Here is an 18,216-nt window from a genome sequence, read left to right on the forward strand (position 1 = left end):
ATGAGAAATAAAGATATTAATGAGATGGTGAATAGTGTGGAGGAGTGGTCACCAGTTTCCCAGGTTCCATTTCCATGGTCCTAATCTGGATTTCCAAGAGTATGTTAATCTTAACATTCTGATATTAATTTTTGAAATGTTGCCCTGAATCAGAGAAACTGATATAGACTAAAACTGTGATTATCCCATGTTAAGCTTAGCAGAGCAACCCTCAGAATTTTGTCAGGATTCCCTGCTTGTGCCAGGGTGATCAGACCAGCCAGATACAGCCTGCAATGCCCAGGAACAGCCTGAATTAATCGCTTGCTTTGCAGGTGGGCTCCCTTGAGCAAGCAATGCTGGATGCACTGGTGTTGGACAGAGTGGATTTTGTGAAATTACTCATAGAAAATGGAGTAAGCATGCATCGTTTTCTCACCATCTCCCGGCTAGAGGAATTGTACAATACGGTAGGGCCAACCTAAGGCAAATTTTCTATCTCTATATTCACTGTTCTAGCTCTCACTCATATTACAACGACATGATGGTGCACAAGGCAGCCAACACCTGCTGCAGAAATTGTCCATGTTAGAAGTCCACATTGTCTTTTAGTTTTGTCTCTCATATAATGGAACACGCTGTGTCTTGCCCACCTAATCTGCTGTATGGATTTTGTAAAACATGGGTTAAGCCCCACACAGTACCAGCTGATTTCTGGTCATTGTAATTCCAATATGATAGACCTGAGATTTAGACAGATGGCACTGTCTGGAAGACAGTAACTGGCAAGTTAGGACCTGTAGGATGGTGATATATGATTCCTGACAGTATGGAAAAATCCTGCAACTGTTAATGAAACTCAGCCACTAGAAAACAAATAGAAGCAAAGTTCTTGAGATAATATTCTGAATTTGAAGGTGAAATCTGATGATATCAGGAGGTCTATTTACCGTGAAGGACTTTCCATGTCGTCCTTGAATGTTCCAAAAATTATAGTTTTGACTTTTAAAAGCCTGTTGCAAATTCCGTATCTTTGCCCTTAAAATGAACCTAAAACTGCACAGGTTAAATTGCTTCTGAGCTCTCAACTGCAAAACACATTCCAGCATTCGCATCATTATTGCCTACCGAAAGAAATCAGTAAGTTCAAATTGCTTAAGTGGTATGGAAAAAATCTTAAAGCATTGTCTAGTTCTTAGGATTGCTAGTTCTGTCTGTTGGAGAGAGGTTGTGATATAGTGCATAGCCCTTTTCAAAAAGTGTTTTTTCTGCCAGTGCTTTTCAAAGCCCTGCCATCATAAGCTGCCACCCTGGGCTGTTATCCAGAGATGTTTCACACTGATGGTGACCAGAAGTCAGCTTTCAAAAATATCAAACATGAAAAGCATTCATTAAATTTGTGCAAAATATAGAGGAACAGGTACCTGTGCCACCCTTGAGACAGATTCCCATATGATCTTTGATCAGCTTAAACTATGCCTGTAACTAGCATCTATGTATTAAGAACAGAAAGCCTATGAGCTTTCTTGCTACAGAGATAGACATTTTAGTTCTTGTACCAAAGCCAATTTTTACAGGGTAAGTCTGAGGAGAGTCTTCAGTTCTACAATTAAAAGAAGCTTTTTTGAACAAATTTATTGTGAGCTATAGAAATCACCATAAATTATTCATGCAAGAGTTCCAAAAGAGCCAAGTTGTGAAATACCTAAACTACCAGTTATGATATGTGACCTAATGCAGCCATAATAGCCTTAGCACAAAAAAAATTACAAGGCCATTTAAAAAATACCAGATTTCAACATGAGCCCTGAGAGTGAGCTGGGAAGCTACAAACCAGTAAATCTGACTTCTGCCATGGCAAATTTGTAAAAATGCAGTAAAGCATAGAATTAATAGACAAGGGGATCAATTTTGTGTCAAGAAAGAGTTTACCCAGGTTCTGTAGGAAAATATTAAGCCTTAGAAATCTATTACCATTTCTGAAGTCAACACACAGGAGAATAAGGTCCACCTGCTTTTGCAAAACCTGTTTGACAATATTTGAAAACCTCTGAGGCTATTAAAGAAATTTAGCTGTCATGTCATAGAAGATAAGGGGCACTTGTGGTTTAAAAACTACTTGAAGGATGGAAAACAGAGAGTAGGAATATATGGTCTGTTCACACCATGAAAGGACATTATGACCAGTGGTCCCTGTCCTGGGACCACTGCTGTTCAGCCTGATTAGAGATGATCTGAAAAATAGTAACTACTGAAGGGACAATGTTTGCAGGTGATTTAGCATCACTCAGGGTAGGCAAATCTGAAGCAGCATATGAAGAATCACAGTCTTATCATGCTCAGTGATGGGGTTACATAAAATTAAGTGTTGGCAAGTGCAGAGCAATGTACATATGGAAACACTGACTCTGCACATATGCAGTGGTCTCATCTATCATTAGTTACAACCAAGGAGACCTCCCATAAAAGTCTCTTTAAAATATCAGCAACAGTAAAAAGCACAACAGAAAATAAAGTACTTTTCCACATAACATTTAATTGAAATTGTGGGAGTCTGCTGCAGAATGTTTTGCTTGTCAGGTGGAGTCAAAAGAAGATTGGACAAATTCGCATGCTGTTAGTGGCATTCAGATGAGACAGCCTAGATGATGCAATGTCAGGCTCAGGGCCTCTCTGAGTCACCAGTGGTGGAAATGGAGATCCTGAGTGCAGGAAGGCTGACACTTAAGCAGCTGTTTTTCTTTCCACTCTCTCCCAAAGTCTGTGCATGTTGTTCTGGGTTCCTGCTTTGCCTAAGACAGGAGCCTAATCTGGTATATAGGACCTTAGTTTTCATCCAGTATGGCATTTCTTGTGGTTTTCTTACTGGAGGGTTTTGTACAAAAGAGAAGTCAGGTGAAATGATGTTCTTGCAATTGATTTTCTTTTTTTTTTGACTGATAACACTGTACAATTGAAGTGCTCTCAGTTGCCTGATTTTTAAACTACTAATGTGAGAAAGCCATTTCAGCATTTACATCTTGAGGGTCTTCTGACAATGCAGAACTATTTTATTCTTATTTATTTGTCCTTTGCAGAGACATGGACCATCCAACACTCTCTATCATCTTGTCAGGGATGTCAAAAAGGTAAGAGTCCAATAGACGGTATGTTGGAGATAATGCTATGATTGCTTTTTGTAGCTAGATACAATCTCTGTTTTGCATGAGCCGTCAGTCAGAGCCTTCTCCTTCCCCTGCCATTACAGAATGTCCTGTTTGTATGTACCAAATATGAACTTTTTTTCATACAGAGCATAATTAGCAAGTTATTTGTCTTGCTTTCTCTGTGGTTTTAGATGCTTGGGTAATAGTGCTTCTGCTAGCATAATTGTAGGCTCTTACATACTGTGTGGATTTATGCTGTTATCTGTATTTTTCCATACCTGCAGCTATTGACAAAGCTAATTTTCATGTTGTTAGTTTACTTCCAAGCCCATAAAATACCCTTATCCTTGCGGTATGTCCTAGTTTGTTGAAACAGTTCCTCCTTCTGTGTTGTGTGGTATATTGTAGACACCTTCCTCAGCAGAAATATACAAAAAGAAGTGATGTGACTTCCACTATGATGATCCAGGAAATTACAGGCCTATCAGCTTGACTTCAGTACCCGGGAAGCTGATGGAGCAGCTCATCCTGAGTACCATCACACAACACATGCAGCACAACCAGGGGATAAGGCCCAGTCAGCATGGGTTTATGAAAGGCTGGTCATGCTTGACAAACCCGATCTCATTCTACAACAGAGTGACCTGCTTATTGGATGAGGGAAAGGCTGTGGATGTAGTTTACCTTGACTTCAGTAAGGCCTTTGACACCGTTTCCCACACATTCTCCTGGCGAAACTGGCTGCTCACGGCTTGGATGGGCACACGCTTTGCTGGGTAAAAAACTGGCTGGATGGCCGGGCCCAAAGAGTTGTGGTGAACGGAGTTAAATCCAGTTGGCAGCCGATCACGAGTGGTATCCCCCAGGGCTCGGTTTTGGGGCCACTCCTGTTTAACATCTTTATTGATGATCTAGATGAGGGGATCGAGTGCACCCTCAGTAAGTTTGCAGATGACACCAAGTTGGGTGGGAATGTTGATCTGCTCAAGGGTAGGGAGGCTCTGCAGAGAGACCTGGACAGGCTGGAGCAATGGGCTAAGGTCAACTGTAGGAGTTTCAATAAGGCCAAATGCCGGGTGCTGCACTTGGGCCACAACAACCCCCAGCAGCGCTACAGGCTTGGGGAGCAGTGGCTGGAGAGCTGCCAGTCAGAGAGGGACCTGGGGGTGTTGATTGACAGCCGGCTGAACAGGAGCCAGCAGTGTGCCCAGGTGGCCAAGAAGGCCAATGGCATCCTGGCCTGTATCAGCAATAGCATGGCCAGCAGGGACAGATAAGTGATCTTGCCCCTGTACTGGACACTGGTGAGGCCGCACCTTGATGACTGTGTTCAGTTTTGGGCCCCTCACTACAAAAAGGCCATTGAATGACTCGAGCGTGTCCAGAGAAGGGCGACGAAGCTGGTGAAGGTTCTGGAGCACAGGTCGTACGAGGAGCGGCTGAGGGAACTGGGGTTGTTTAGTCTGGAGAAGAGGAGGCTGAGGGGAGACCTCATTGCCTCTACAACTACCTGAGAGGAGGTTGCAGAGAGCTGGGGATGAGCTTCTTTAACCAAGTAACAAGCGATAGGATAAGAGGGAATGGCCTCAAGCTGTGCCAGGGAAGGTTTAGACTAGATGTCAGGAAGTATTTCTTTACAGAACGGGTTATTAGGCATTGGAATGGATTGCCCAGGGAGGTGGTGGAGTCCCCATCCCTGGAGGTGTTTAAGAGTAGGGTCGACATAGTGCTGAGAGATATGGTGTAGATGGGAACTGGCAGTGTTAGGTTAATGGTTGGACTAGATGATCTTCAAGGTCCTTTCCAACCTAGTTGATTTTGTGATTCTGTGATTCCCCTCCCCCCTTATTAATTCCAAACATCTTGAATTATAAAGAACCATTAGGAAGGCAGGACAGAAACACAGAAAGGTATAGTGACAGGAAGGAGATACCAAATACCTTTAGCAGTGTGTTCAGGATTAAAAGTGTTACAGCAGCAGCAGTGAATGAAAATCCCTTATCCTCTAACTATATGGATCAAGTAAGGAGATTGAGTCTGCAACTGACCTCATCAACTTGAATATTCTCCCAAAGCATGTGTAGATTACAACCTTGCACATTGCATAAGTCAGACCTCAAGGGTAGCATACTTGAGAAAGGAGATTTCTATACACCGGACTGGATAGAAGATTGAAAAAAGAATGGAGATTTTTTGTAAGAGCACAGATTTTAGTGGTTTCTTCTGTCACTGACAGCTGAGCAGAACCGAAGGCAACTACAGGATGGGAGTTGCAATGCTGCATATTTCATCTTTCTGTTAAATAATGCTACAGAATAATCAGTAGTTATGTTTAGGAACATTTCTTTAATTAGTGTGTTACATGGCATCATCATTGTTCAATTATATATAGTATATTAAGTGGCCATCAGAAAGTGTGAAATGCCTACATAAGAAACTGAAACTTTTCTTATGCACAAATCCCCTTGGATGGAGCAGACTAAAGCTAGAATGCATTTAGACTAGCTACTTCTCTTGAAGTCCAAGTTACCAGAGTATTATTTTACTAAATATGCAGTTATTTATGTGTCTTATTATAAGAGTTCGAAGCAAACTTCATCTGTCTTCTTTAAAATATATTATTTTTCAAACTCCTCTCCCCAGCAGCATTTTCAAAGTCCTTCTTTGAAGGCATAGCAATTTGTATGTAGAGTGACTCAATAATATCTTTTTCTGAGTCCCTAACAAAAGGTGTATTTTTAAAGGAGCTCTTGAAAAAAAAGCATCAGAATATGCAAAGATGATCAGTACTCATAGGTATATATGGATAGACATTGGTATTAATGTCATGGATGAAAGTATTGACACGGTAATGATTTAGTAAGAAATCTAGATTTCTTAATAACTAACAGCAATTTATTATTACAAAATAATTCAGAAATACTGAAAGAAAGGAAAGCGACTTATTCACAGATTCTAAAATGACAAGATTCACACTAACTTACTTAACGGTACCTTAATTTATACATATATACATGCGCATACACAAAACGTACAAACACACACACAGAGACAAAAGTATTTGGATCCAGTAGAATGAACACAAAACGTACAAACACACACACAGAAATGAAAGTATCTGGATCCAGTAGAATGAAGTACGTACCCACGCACCAATAAGCAGAGGAAGAACGGGTGAAAGAGAAGCTACCTCAAAGAAAAATTTCCCTCTCGAGTTTAGAGCAAATACTCACAATGCCTTGGCATTCCTCAACGGGTGATAATTGAGACTCGAGCAGGTGGACTTCGCCCTGGCCTTCCGTCAGCTCTGGCAGCAGATGACACCTGAAGGGTTTGGTACCTGAGAGGCATCCCAGCTCAGGGGAGGTGCTGGTCACAGGCCCGCTGTGATCCAGGAGAGCTCAAAGGGTCTCCCTGGTGGTCGCCATTTATAGGGTCCAAGATAATTGACTTCTGTCAGATACCTTCTGGTGCCTTCCAGCAGTTGCACAAGAACTTGATGAATGTGCAGCTCTGTTATTGTTCCCATTTGACCACATCCCAGGCACAGGTGTGCCAGGCCCTTAGGAGATGATGGGCCATTCTAACCATTTCTGAGCAATCAGGAGGGGCAGGAGCCAGGCTCATTAACATTCTCAGTCCTTGTCTCCACAGATTGATGTATAGCTCGGGGGATGTGGGTGGAATCACACATAGCACCAAGCAGCCCAAAAGGAGGGGCAGGGAGGGGTAAGAATTGCACCACTACAATTAAATAAACTTACACTGTATTTAATGACTTTATTTGTTCCACAGTGATTGCTAAATGTTAGGTGATAGTAATTTTTTCATAAATTCATCTTTCTGTCCTCTGTCCATAGCTAAAGTCGCCAGTAATTCCCACTACATGAAGTCAATGTGTACTCATTAGAATATAGTTAAGGGCTTTAAAAACAAACAGTCTGGTACAGCCCTCTAGCACCTTCATCAGAAAACTGAATCTGTGGGGCTGTATTTCTCATTTAGTCAGTGATGAGGAACAACTGTGGTTCACCTGGAGAAAAGTGACAGCTTGCCACAGCCCTGCCATCTGAGCAGATCCCTTACCAGTCAACCAAGTTGCGAATCAGCCAGCAGATTTGACAACAGTTTAAATGAAAACACCTCCTTGGAAATAACTTCTTAATGGACATCACTATTTGACAGTTAAGTGACTCACTATGAATGAAAACCAGACCACACTGCTGATGCTTGGTTTTTTGAGTTTTTATATATTTTGATACCAGATACCTAACCTCTTGGATTTAATTACAGTATCACAGAATATAAATACAAAAAATGTAGTATGTCACCTTGAGACAACACTTAAAGGATATGCATACTCTATACTTTTTATGCATACATCCCAGTTTTAAAACCTGCACTATTTAAAGGGTGTATGCTATAAAAAGTTATTTACATCTGCATCCATCATTGTCAGTTCTCAAATAGAAAATGGATGCTTACATATCATAGAAGCATTATTTAATTTAATACTATTGTATTACATAGCTGTATAAATCGCTAGGAGGTGTTTTTTTGTTTGAAAGACCACCCTGCCTTCTTAATATAGCAAAGGATCTGAACAACAGAGGTCACATTACTGCATCCTGTTTGTGGCAGCTTACAGTCACACACGTGCTCACGCATGCGCACATGCACAAACATGTAAGACAACAATTTATTTTCTCTTTGGATTTCCAAATATCACTCTGAAAACTGTTAGCCTGGGCAGCATATTGTAGAGGCCTGGAGACACGGTCTTAAAGAATTTACAATAATCAGAGCACACTTAAATTCTGCAGATATTAAAAAGGCAAAGTACTTCTTAATGACTCTGCTTTAGCAATAACTGTGCTCATCTTTTCAATCTTTTCAATTCTATAACTACATACCGGGACAAATCGTAACTGCATAAGTCTGCATCGCTTACATCGTGGCCTTTTTGACACCTCCTGTCAAGGATACAGAATTTAACGGGGTTGACTTCCTTCCTTAGACCTTACGAGCCGATGCATCCAGACTAAGCTGGAAGAAAGTGTCTGTACTTGACATCCTGTCTGTAAATGGAGGTTGCCCTCTAGAGGTTGTTTTTAAAAAATCCTTCCCTGACTTAACTAGCTAATGAAGATGAGTAGAAATTAACAGATTAATTTTTTCTTTAATCCAAAAATTGTATATAATCAATATATCTTAATCCCGCTCTGGGGTAATAAAATTTTTCAAAGTTTTTTATTGTGGACTGCCACTGTATGTCTACATTTCCAAAGAACTCACAAGCAATATACAGAATTTTAAAAGTATTATTTTTTCCTCAGCATACAAAATCAGAGGCTTGGTACCTTCTGAATATTAAAATGCACTTGAAGTGAAAAAATACTATAACTGATTAGCTACAGTTTAAAGTTGAAAATTATTCAAAAGAATAATGCATTAGCACTGAAGAGCTTGTCCCAACATTAAAAGATTAGTTGATTATTAACCAGGGTACCTATCACAGCCGAAAATCAAACCTTCTTCTCTGTCATCCCTGACCACCTTGGCTGTAGTATAATTAGCCTATCCAAATTTTTGCTGTTCTCAGAGGAGTTCTGGCCCACTTGCACCACTGTGCTTCATTTACAAGCAGACTCACTGCTGCCAGGGTAGGTCAAGGTATCTGCTGATACAGCAAATGTTTTGGCACAGGCATAACTCCTCTCACAAGGATGGTCCAATTGGCTTTACTAGGGCTGCTCACTTCGGAAAGGTAATCGTGTGTTAACATGGAGCCATACATATGTGTATGTCTATAAAATTTCTGCTGTGAATTTGTGAGTTTTCTTTAGTAAAGTGTTACAATATTATCTGGGAGGTTTAGATGCATCTTTCATTAAAGTTACTCTATTAAAACTTTTTTATCTAAATCCATTTATGACCTCTCTAGATCAGAAGAATTGTATCAAGAAACTCATGCTTTTTAACACCTGCAGCACCCTGATGCCTGTTGTGCTTTCTTAATTGCTCAAGGTTTTTTTGCCACTTAATAATATCAAAGCATTCAATTTTAGTGTCTTACGTTAAGGCAGCAGGAGTCTGTTGAAGAACTACAACTCTGTCTTGGAGCTACAACTCCCACTTTTGTCAGTGCCTTCATCCTTGTTCTAGTAAAACTGTCATTGCCTTAAGCATTCTGGGGAGAGAAGAACATTTTTGGGGAAAAACAAACAACAAACAAACAGCCTAGCATGATTTAATTTTTAGATTTATATTCTTTTTCTTTAAACAGTTCAGAATAAAAATGATTGGGTTCAAATAAACTAAGCTAGTATGCATTCCTGCAAATCGTAGTGATTCCCCTGCCCATCAGATTAGCAAAGAGTAGGAAGCATGTAAAAATATGTGCCAAGGGACATTACTGAAAAATAGTTGGTAACTCAACTTTTGCCATTAAATTTGCTTGATCTTCTGTCCCTTTGAATGCCAGCCCATTGCTAGCCATGGTACACCACAGCACTACCTCCCTCTCTTCTTACTCAGCCTTTGAGAGGGCTGTTTGTACCATGATGAGCAGGGAGGGAAATAAGCATTGCTCCTTCTGGCTGAAGTAGACAAGGAGGGAGGATCTTTGCATACATTTTGTCTCTTCTGCAGAACCAGTTGCCTTCTGCTGTCCATTAGTGTTTCTCTGCTCTGAATCTAATAAGCACATCGCAGAGAAGCCAGGCAGATATCTGCAGACATGCCAATATTTCCAGCAAGACATGGCAGTCATAAAATTTCTCCGTGCAAATTACTAATTTTCATTTGATGACTACATAAAAAGAGCTACAAGCTAACTGTAATCTGTGCTGTGTATCATTATAGAAAATGTGATTATTTTATTACAGTGCTCTGAAAAAGTTTGAAGCTAACAATTACAATTTCCTGGTCCTTCTGCAATGTTGATTATACAAGCTAATTTTTTGCTAGAGTAATTTTCTCTTTTTCCAAGGCTACCACTCACAGTTCACAGAAGGATAATTTACCTCTCTTTCCACCTTTAATTTGTAGTTGCATATCTTGCACAATGACATACAGGACAGAGGGTTCTGTAGATCTACAGGGTTCTTAATGAGATCTCTACATCTGGGTGACATATTCACAACTTGATGAATCATGCCTTCTTTTCTGGTAGGGAACCGCTCACTGAACCATAAACTGTCATCCAAACAATTCGGAGACCGTGATTTAGAGAAGGAGGCAAACTTTCATTTGGGGGCATTCCCTTCCTATTAGCCCTTTCCTCCTGTAAAGGGATCGGAGTTTTCCTTGTGGAATTCCCAGGGGGAAACAGAAGAGCAGATGTGCCCATGCTGGGGTTTTGTTCTTCTATCACCAGAGACCCCCAAGAGCACATCTGTGAAACCAGTCCACCCTGAAATTGTCCTGGCCTGCTAGGTGACACATCAGGCTTACTACTGCTGGAGAACAGAAATGCCCAGGTAACTCAAAGGCAGACTCAGACTCATATGCAGTAAGAGTCAGTCTGTTACTGACATCTTTCTTCATACCTTTGCAAGCCCTAAGTATGGAGAACTCATAACCTTAGTGTTGCCATTTTCAGGCTTGACAGTGAAGATAAGGAAGATATGTGCAAGGGGATTCACAAAGTGAGGGCAATAAAATGTGGACATATTTATCAGCCTTTCTCCCTTCGAAATAAAAGGTGTACACTGAAGACATTGTATATATATATTATTTTTAACAAAGGGTAAGAAAGGAGAAGAAACAGAAGAGCAAGCATGTAAACGTCTTTTCCAGGATCCTGCTAATGACCTTTGCCACAAGCACAGTTCACCTGTGGGAGACAATCTCCCTAGCGCTGCTAGAAATTAGGTAGTAAGATTACTGCACTTAGAGGGACTTTCAGTAAAATATGGGAGTTCTAGGAAAAATGCTAGGCCTGTAGTTTACTTCTTGAACAAAACCCCAAAGAATTAGCCACAGATATTTTGTTTATTACAATTTTCATTCTTACTTTCATACATACAGATGCTTTCCCCATACTGGGTGTGGAATTTAAGCAAAGATACGTGTTTATTTGTACATAACCCCAAGAACAAATGCTAACAGACTCTCCTTGTTTCTAACATCTAGCAATAATAATATCATGCACTGTGTAAGTCCTGTAGAGTAAATAACTCTTGCCCCCCTGCCCTTCCTTTCCTTGAATATGGGAAGGAAACACTGCAGGATGGGAAAATCACATGCAGGAGCTGGTTCCATGTGAACAAATGATATCGCATGATGTCACTTCACCGTGCCTTGGCAGTGCAGATGAGGCAGTCCAAATTGATGCCAGCAGAGACATGAGATGCCAGGACAAGAGTTGTGGGTGACAGATGGTGCAGAAGAGGTGCTATCTTGCAGGACTAGAGTCCAGCAACTGTGCCTGACCTTTCAAGTGTGCTGATCCTCATGCTTTCTGTTCTGCAGTCATGTTCCTTGTTTCCCCAGCTGAAGAATATGAGCACTGTGTACTGACATTATCTATTACTTCCAACAAGTTCTTCACCTTCTTATTTAATTTATGTCTTCTTTCCAAGTGAGAATATCCAGGTTTCGGTTGGATCTATTTTAAGTTGAATTAATTAACCAGCATAAAAATACATTCCTGTTTTTAACTATTTAATTTGTTTTATTCTAACATCATTATAAAGTATATTTAATAGCATCAGTAATAGCATCCCTCTCCCACCATTCTTCTTATTTTCATTGCAGGGAAACTTACCTCCTGATTATCGGATAAGTCTGATTGATATTGGTTTGGTGATAGAGTACCTGATGGGAGGAGCATATCGCTGCAATTACACCCGAAAGCGGTTCAGAACACTGTACCACAATTTGTTTGGGCCCAAGAGGGTAAGGAGCAAGTTGTTTGCCATCTATATGACTGCACCCTGCACTGGCAGAGATTACCATAGCTTCTTAGATATCTGTTTCCAGGCTGGGGGGATCCACATGCACACGCCATTCAGTCTACAGATTCATTTCTGCGATGTACTTAGCACCACAACTCACCACAAGCGACCCACTGGAACAAGCTACATTTTTTATTAATTTAATGAAAAAGTAATGGGTTTCTGCTTCCCTGGTGAAACCAGGACATGAAACAGTCTCCTCTGGCTCTAAAATCTGTAATTATGAGTTCCCACAGCTTTTGAAAGACAAGTATTTTGACCTGTACCAATAAAACCATAGGGCACCCAAGTGAAAAAACTTATATCTTGGTAGACACATTTCTTATCTCATGGCTTCTCTTCTTGATTGTGACCTGAAGGTATCAGGGCAAAGAAACCCATAACTCAAAATTGGCTTTATTGGCTGGACGTGGCTCCAGCAGAGTCTGTGGGCGCATGGGAAAAAAACTATTCAGTATTTTTGTGGTTTTCATGTTTCATAGATTACAATACTGTGAATCTAAGTTTACTACCTCTCTAAAACATGAAAGATATTTATTGTCATCCGTAATGCCACTGACCCAATCCAGCATGAAGAAAAATCTGCTCAACTGCTCCCAGTAAGATTTGTAGTTCGTTCTTTGACTATTTTTACTGCACATTTTAATTTCCTGTCTCAGTTCAGATTTTAGCAATTCACACCATTGAATATTGTTCTAAGTGGCTATAAAGAGCAACAGCTCTGTGAAATGGTTACAACCAAACATCTGAAATGTGTTTGTTTCCCCACACTTTCATTTTTCACTTTTGAGAGGAAAGGTAGTAATGGTAGCTGCTGGGAGAGTCTTCCTTCCCTTAGTCGCTCCATCAAGAAAAGCATTTGAGTAGCAATTTGAAAGATACTGAGTCAACATACAGAGCAGCTCCACAGCATCAATATTTGTGCTAGGGGAATGGCCAAAATACTGATGTACTCCGGAGAAATCCATTCATGCCTTAGCAGTAATTCCTATCTCTTCTCCATTAGAACAGCCCCAAACTAGCTGTAATTTGTACCGGAATGCAGACGTATGTCTTCTGTTGTGTTTTTTTGGTGAAATAGGGTCAAACTCAAGGTTGAATTAAATATATAATGTAATTATTTGGTTTATTTATATATATTTATTATATTACATTGTATTGCATTACTTATATATGATCTGTATTATATATTGTATACTCTATATATGTTATACATCACTGTTACACATGCATGTATTATGTGTACACTTATAGTTGTAATTTTTCATCACCCTTCTGGGAGAAATAACATTTTTCTAACTTTTTTGTACAGCCAAAAGCCCTGAAACTGTTGGGAATGGAGGTAGGCAATCTTTGACAAATATATGCTATATCAAGATAATGTTTAAATTCACTGTAATGAAGGCACCAATAGTTGTTTTCAAGTTTTGTATGAGAAATATGCCACACAAATTGTATTTATCATCCAGATAACTTCTTTACTTCTTAGATTAAGAAACATTTCTTAATAAAACCCTAGCGATAGACAACAGGAAAAAAGGCTCTGCCCCCTCTGTGCATCATTTTCCTTTCATGAAGATTAAACAGAATAAGGCCTTCTCAAGGCTAAGCAGAATTTCAGTCAGGTAACTATATAACTTTAAAATGTGTTCAGAGAAATGAAGCAATTGCAGAGAATGATGCAGAAATCTTTACATAGGCCAAATTTCTATCGGTTTTGTTGACACTTTTGGCTACCCCAATGCTTCAGGTAGATAGTAGTATTTTATTCTTTGTTTATTTTATGCAACAACTTTCGTTTTGCTGTCCACAGAAGTAACACAGAATAAGTCAGCTCATCTGATAAAAGCAGTAGGGTAAAATGTTAAGAAACTAAAGACAATAAAAAACAACAAAGAGCTGGAGAAAGGAGGGGTAAACATCAGATACAAAGGCAGAAATGGGAGTGAAGAAAGAAGATTCCTACTCTTGTGAGAAGATAAAGGGGAAAATACAAGAATAAACAGGGAAACAGTCCAGCAGACCAGAACGTCCGCTGGTGACATGGACAGTGGGATTGAGTGCACCCTCAGCAAGTTTGCTGATGACACCAAACTGTGTGGTGCAGTTCACATGCTGGAGGGAAGGGATGTGCCATCCAGAGGGGCCCTGACAGGCCTGAGAGGTGGGCCCATGCAGACCTCATGAAGTTCAACAAGGCCAAGTGCAAGGTCCTGCACAGGGTCAAGGCAATCCCAAGCACAGATACAGGCTGGGCAGGAAATGACTTGAGAGCAGCCCTGCGGAGAAGGACTTGGGAGGGATGGTTGATGAGAAGCTCAATGTGACCTGGCAGTGAGTGCTTGCAGCTCAGAAATTCAACTATATCCTGGGCTGCATCAAGAGAAGTGTGGCCAGCAGGTCAAGGGAGGGGATTCTCCCCCTCTCCTCTGGTGTCATGAGACCCCAGCTGGAGTACAGTGTCCAGCTCTGGGGCCCCCAATATAAGAATGACATGGACCTGCTTGAGCAGGTCCAGAGGAGGGCCATGAAGATTATCAGAGGGCTGGAGCACCTCTCCTATGAAGACAGAGAGTTGGGGTTTTTCAGCCTGGAGAAGAGAAGGCTCTGGGGAGACCTTATAGCAGCCTTCCATGGCCTAAAGGGGGCCTACAAGGAAGATGGGGAGGGACTTCTAACAAGGGCATGCAATGATAGAACAAGGGGTATTGGCTTTAAACTGAAAGAGGGTAGATTTAGATTAGATATAAGGAAGAAATTCTTCACTGTGAGAGCAGTGAGGCACTGGAACAGGTTGCCCAGCAGGGTTGTGGATGCCTCATCACTGGAAGTGTTCAAGGCCAGGTTGGACGGGGCTTTGAGCAACCTGATCTAGTGGAAGATGTCCCTGCCCACCCCAAGAGGGGTTGGAACTAGATGATCTTTAAGGTGCCTTCCAGCCCAAACTGTTCTATGATTCTGTGATTCCATGATTCTATGATTCTGGATGTGGAATGAGGTGGATGCATTACAACAGATGTTGTATTTTGGAGTGGACTCTTCATTTTGATTTAATGGTGGATTTTCCAAAATGGTTCTGGATATTGTGTGATTGTGCTCTGTGTTCTTAGGGAGAAAGAACAGTTCAGAGTGATAGTACAAAGCTCTTCTTCCCTGTGTCTAGGTATGGGGTTACTGACTTCTTAATTACAGTGCATGGACAAATACTTTTTCATCATTTTCCTGTGTTAAATATTTTGTCCAAAAAAGCTGAAAAGGCTGGCCTGCAGGGAAGGTGTTTGACATCTTCAGTGTGCTGTGTGAACTAATTCACTTCCTTCACTGGTGAAAAAAAATTCTCTACAATTCTCACAGGATGATGTCCCTTTGAGGCGAGGAAGGAAAACAACAAAAAAAAGAGAAGAAGAAGTTGATATTGATTTGGATGACCCTGAGATCAATCATTTCCCCTTCCCATTCCACGAGCTGATGGTATGGGCTGTGCTGATGAAGCGTCAGAAGATGGCCCTCTTCTTTTGGCAGCATGGGGAAGAGGCTATGGCTAAAGCACTTGTGGCCTGTAAACTCTGCAAAGCCATGGCCCACGAAGCATCAGAAAACGATATGGTGGATGACATATCCCAGGAGCTGAACCATAATTCCAGGTGAATTTTCCTTCATGTATACTTTCCTGGGGTTAAAAAAAAAAAAAAAAAAAAAAACCAAAAAAAAGAGAGAGGCTGCTGAATCTGCCTGAAATTTGCTTATCTGTACCTTGCTTTCATTTCTACCCTGTAAGGAAAATCCAGACCCTTTAGAAAATGGCTTTTAAACAATCTGTCTGCCAGAGAAGCAGAGTTGCTAGCAGTATAACTTCTGAAATGAGAAGATGTCAAGAAGTCAGTGAAATATTTATATTGTCTACATGTTCTCCCTGAGGCCTCAAGAATCAGTGCTTTTTCAAGACACTCTGTTCATCCCAAACAGAACAGTTGTTGAAGTCCTTATGAACACAATATTCAGGCAGAAGTGTTAATTAACCAAGAGTTCATGCTTAGGTGAGCAAGCCAAGATACAAGATTCCATAATAATCTTTTCTGATGTTAAAAGTCTGAGACACAGAATTTTAAAAAGGGTATTGGACACTCCTTTTTCCAGGAGACTTGACCACAAAGCCATGGGCAAACAGCACAGAAGCAATCCTCAAAGCTGCATATAACCAGAGGATTTCAGCTAGAAAAAGTCAGGGAGGTGGGCAGGCAGGTGGGAGCAGACAGCTGGTAGGTGTGGGTGCTCATCACTGCTAAGTCAGGGCACTTCTTTATATGCCTACCATTAGCCACTCGCATCTGAAAATGTGGGTTTCCATGTGTACAATCAACATAACGATTTGCTTGATGGAAAGTGATGTCTCCCCTTGCAGAGGCTATCAGTTGAAGAGGGATGTTTTCTGGACCAGGCTGCTTGGGCTAGTGGGAATGAACGAATGTCCCTCTGTTGCAGGGACTTCGGCCAGTTGGCAGTGGAGCTGCTGGACCAGTCATACAAGCAGGACGAGCAACTGGCAATGAAATTGCTGACCTACGAACTGAAGAATTGGAGCAACGCCACATGCCTGCAGCTTGCAGTGGCAGCCAAGCACAGGGACTTCATTGCTCACACTTGCAGCCAAATGCTGCTCACAGACATGTGGATGGGTCGTCTCCGAATGCGCAAAAATTCTGGCCTAAAGGTCAGCACTGTTTTAAAATAAAATTAACAGTCAGAGAAGTTCTAATAGATGGTAACAGTGCTTGCAACAAATCAGTAATAACTGGCTCAGTTACATATTTCAGGTGATTATTTGTAGTGACATTAAGCAGAGTATATTCTTCCTGTGTTCAGTTTTTCGGCAGGGAGCTTATCACAAACCAAGTTCAAAGTACGTTACTTAGGCTTTTCATCATCTTTCCCAAAGCTCCCTGCAGCATCAGAGGTATCAGAATAAGAATTGAGCCAGGAGGTTAGTATGTCACCCTGCCTAGATACTTGAGGAGTTAGCCAAGGTTTTTAAAGATAAATAGAGAAAAAGGATGTATGAGTGAATTAACCTCTAGTGAAAGGTGTGTGCTGATACAACCTTCCCCAGAACAGGCCAAAGCAAGCAGTACAAATTTTCTTGCAATCCCCTGCCAATCTTCCTGATGACTGACCTGAAGGGACTACCTTAGAGGATCTAGAGGATAATTCAATTTTTGAAGCTGTTTAAGCTTTACTTCCACAGCTAGCAAAACTGCTAACAGAGCAAGGTGAGTTCTGAGAGGTGAATTTGTGTCCATGGGCTGGAATCTCTTACTTCACCAAAGTACTCACCAGTCAGTACATAACCAGGAATTGCCTCTTCCTCCCTGATGGCTGAGAAATATTTTCAGTGAAGGAGTTCTCTCTCCTTCATTAACTGTGTGTGTGAAAAGTGGTAATTGGTCTGCTGTTTTTCTGTGTAAAAAGATGTTTTGTAATGGCAGGAATGCTTATGAGTACGTGCGTCGTTATCGTACTGGGTCTAGTCCAGTGACAGTGATGAATGAGAATAAGTGGCTGATAACTTTCTCATCATCCTCCTGTGGGAACTGTGTGTAAATATTGTCCTGCATACAGATAGAAAGCATTCTCGCATTTGGAGACATCTTTACTATCTATTTTTCTGAATCAACTCACAGGCACATTGCCCTTCAGAAGGACTGCTGCTTTGTTCACTACTTGACTTTGCAGATATTCAGCATGGGTAGATGGGGATTCGGGCAGCAACTCTTTTCCCACTGCATGCTTTCTTCTTTGCAGCATCCATCTCTTAAGCCATAAAATAGACTTTTCCTTCACAATGAATAACTGAAGGTAACAGGCTCTGTTTCCTTTCAGCTTCTTGTAGCATCAGGGCTTTACAAGGATCCTTTACTCAATTTCTAGTCTGTGTTTTATTTCATTAGCAGGGCCTGTTTAAAGCTAAAACAAGCTTCAAGCTACATGAGCAAGAGGCAGCATGGCAAGGAAATAAATTTGCAAGCATGAGTCATGGATTATTTCCCATGAACAATTTTCTCCCGTCAAAACTGGCAAATGACAAGAATGCTGAATGTAATTCTTTAGACTCTCGCCAGGGATGTATAGCACCA

The 18,216-nt window shown here is 41.0% G+C and overlaps 1 protein-coding gene across 1 annotated transcript in view; it reads left to right on the plus strand.

Annotated features, from left to right (window-relative positions):
• Window positions 1-18,216, plus strand: part of TRPM3 (transient receptor potential cation channel subfamily M member 3) — a 307,424-nt gene that overhangs the window by 239,490 nt on the left and 49,718 nt on the right. The window contains exons 11-16 of the mRNA XM_074855487.1: window positions 315-449; window positions 3,057-3,107; window positions 11,886-12,026; window positions 13,398-13,427; window positions 15,440-15,729; window positions 16,568-16,796. Coding sequence (XP_074711588.1) covers window positions 315-449; window positions 3,057-3,107; window positions 11,886-12,026; window positions 13,398-13,427; window positions 15,440-15,729; window positions 16,568-16,796 — 876 coding nt within the window. The remainder of the gene's footprint in view (window positions 1-314; window positions 450-3,056; window positions 3,108-11,885; window positions 12,027-13,397; window positions 13,428-15,439; window positions 15,730-16,567; window positions 16,797-18,216) is intronic.

Source organism: Strix uralensis, chromosome Z (genome assembly GCF_047716275.1).
Source record: "Strix uralensis isolate ZFMK-TIS-50842 chromosome Z, bStrUra1, whole genome shotgun sequence".
NCBI classification, from domain to species: Eukaryota; Metazoa; Chordata; class Aves; order Strigiformes; family Strigidae; genus Strix; species Strix uralensis.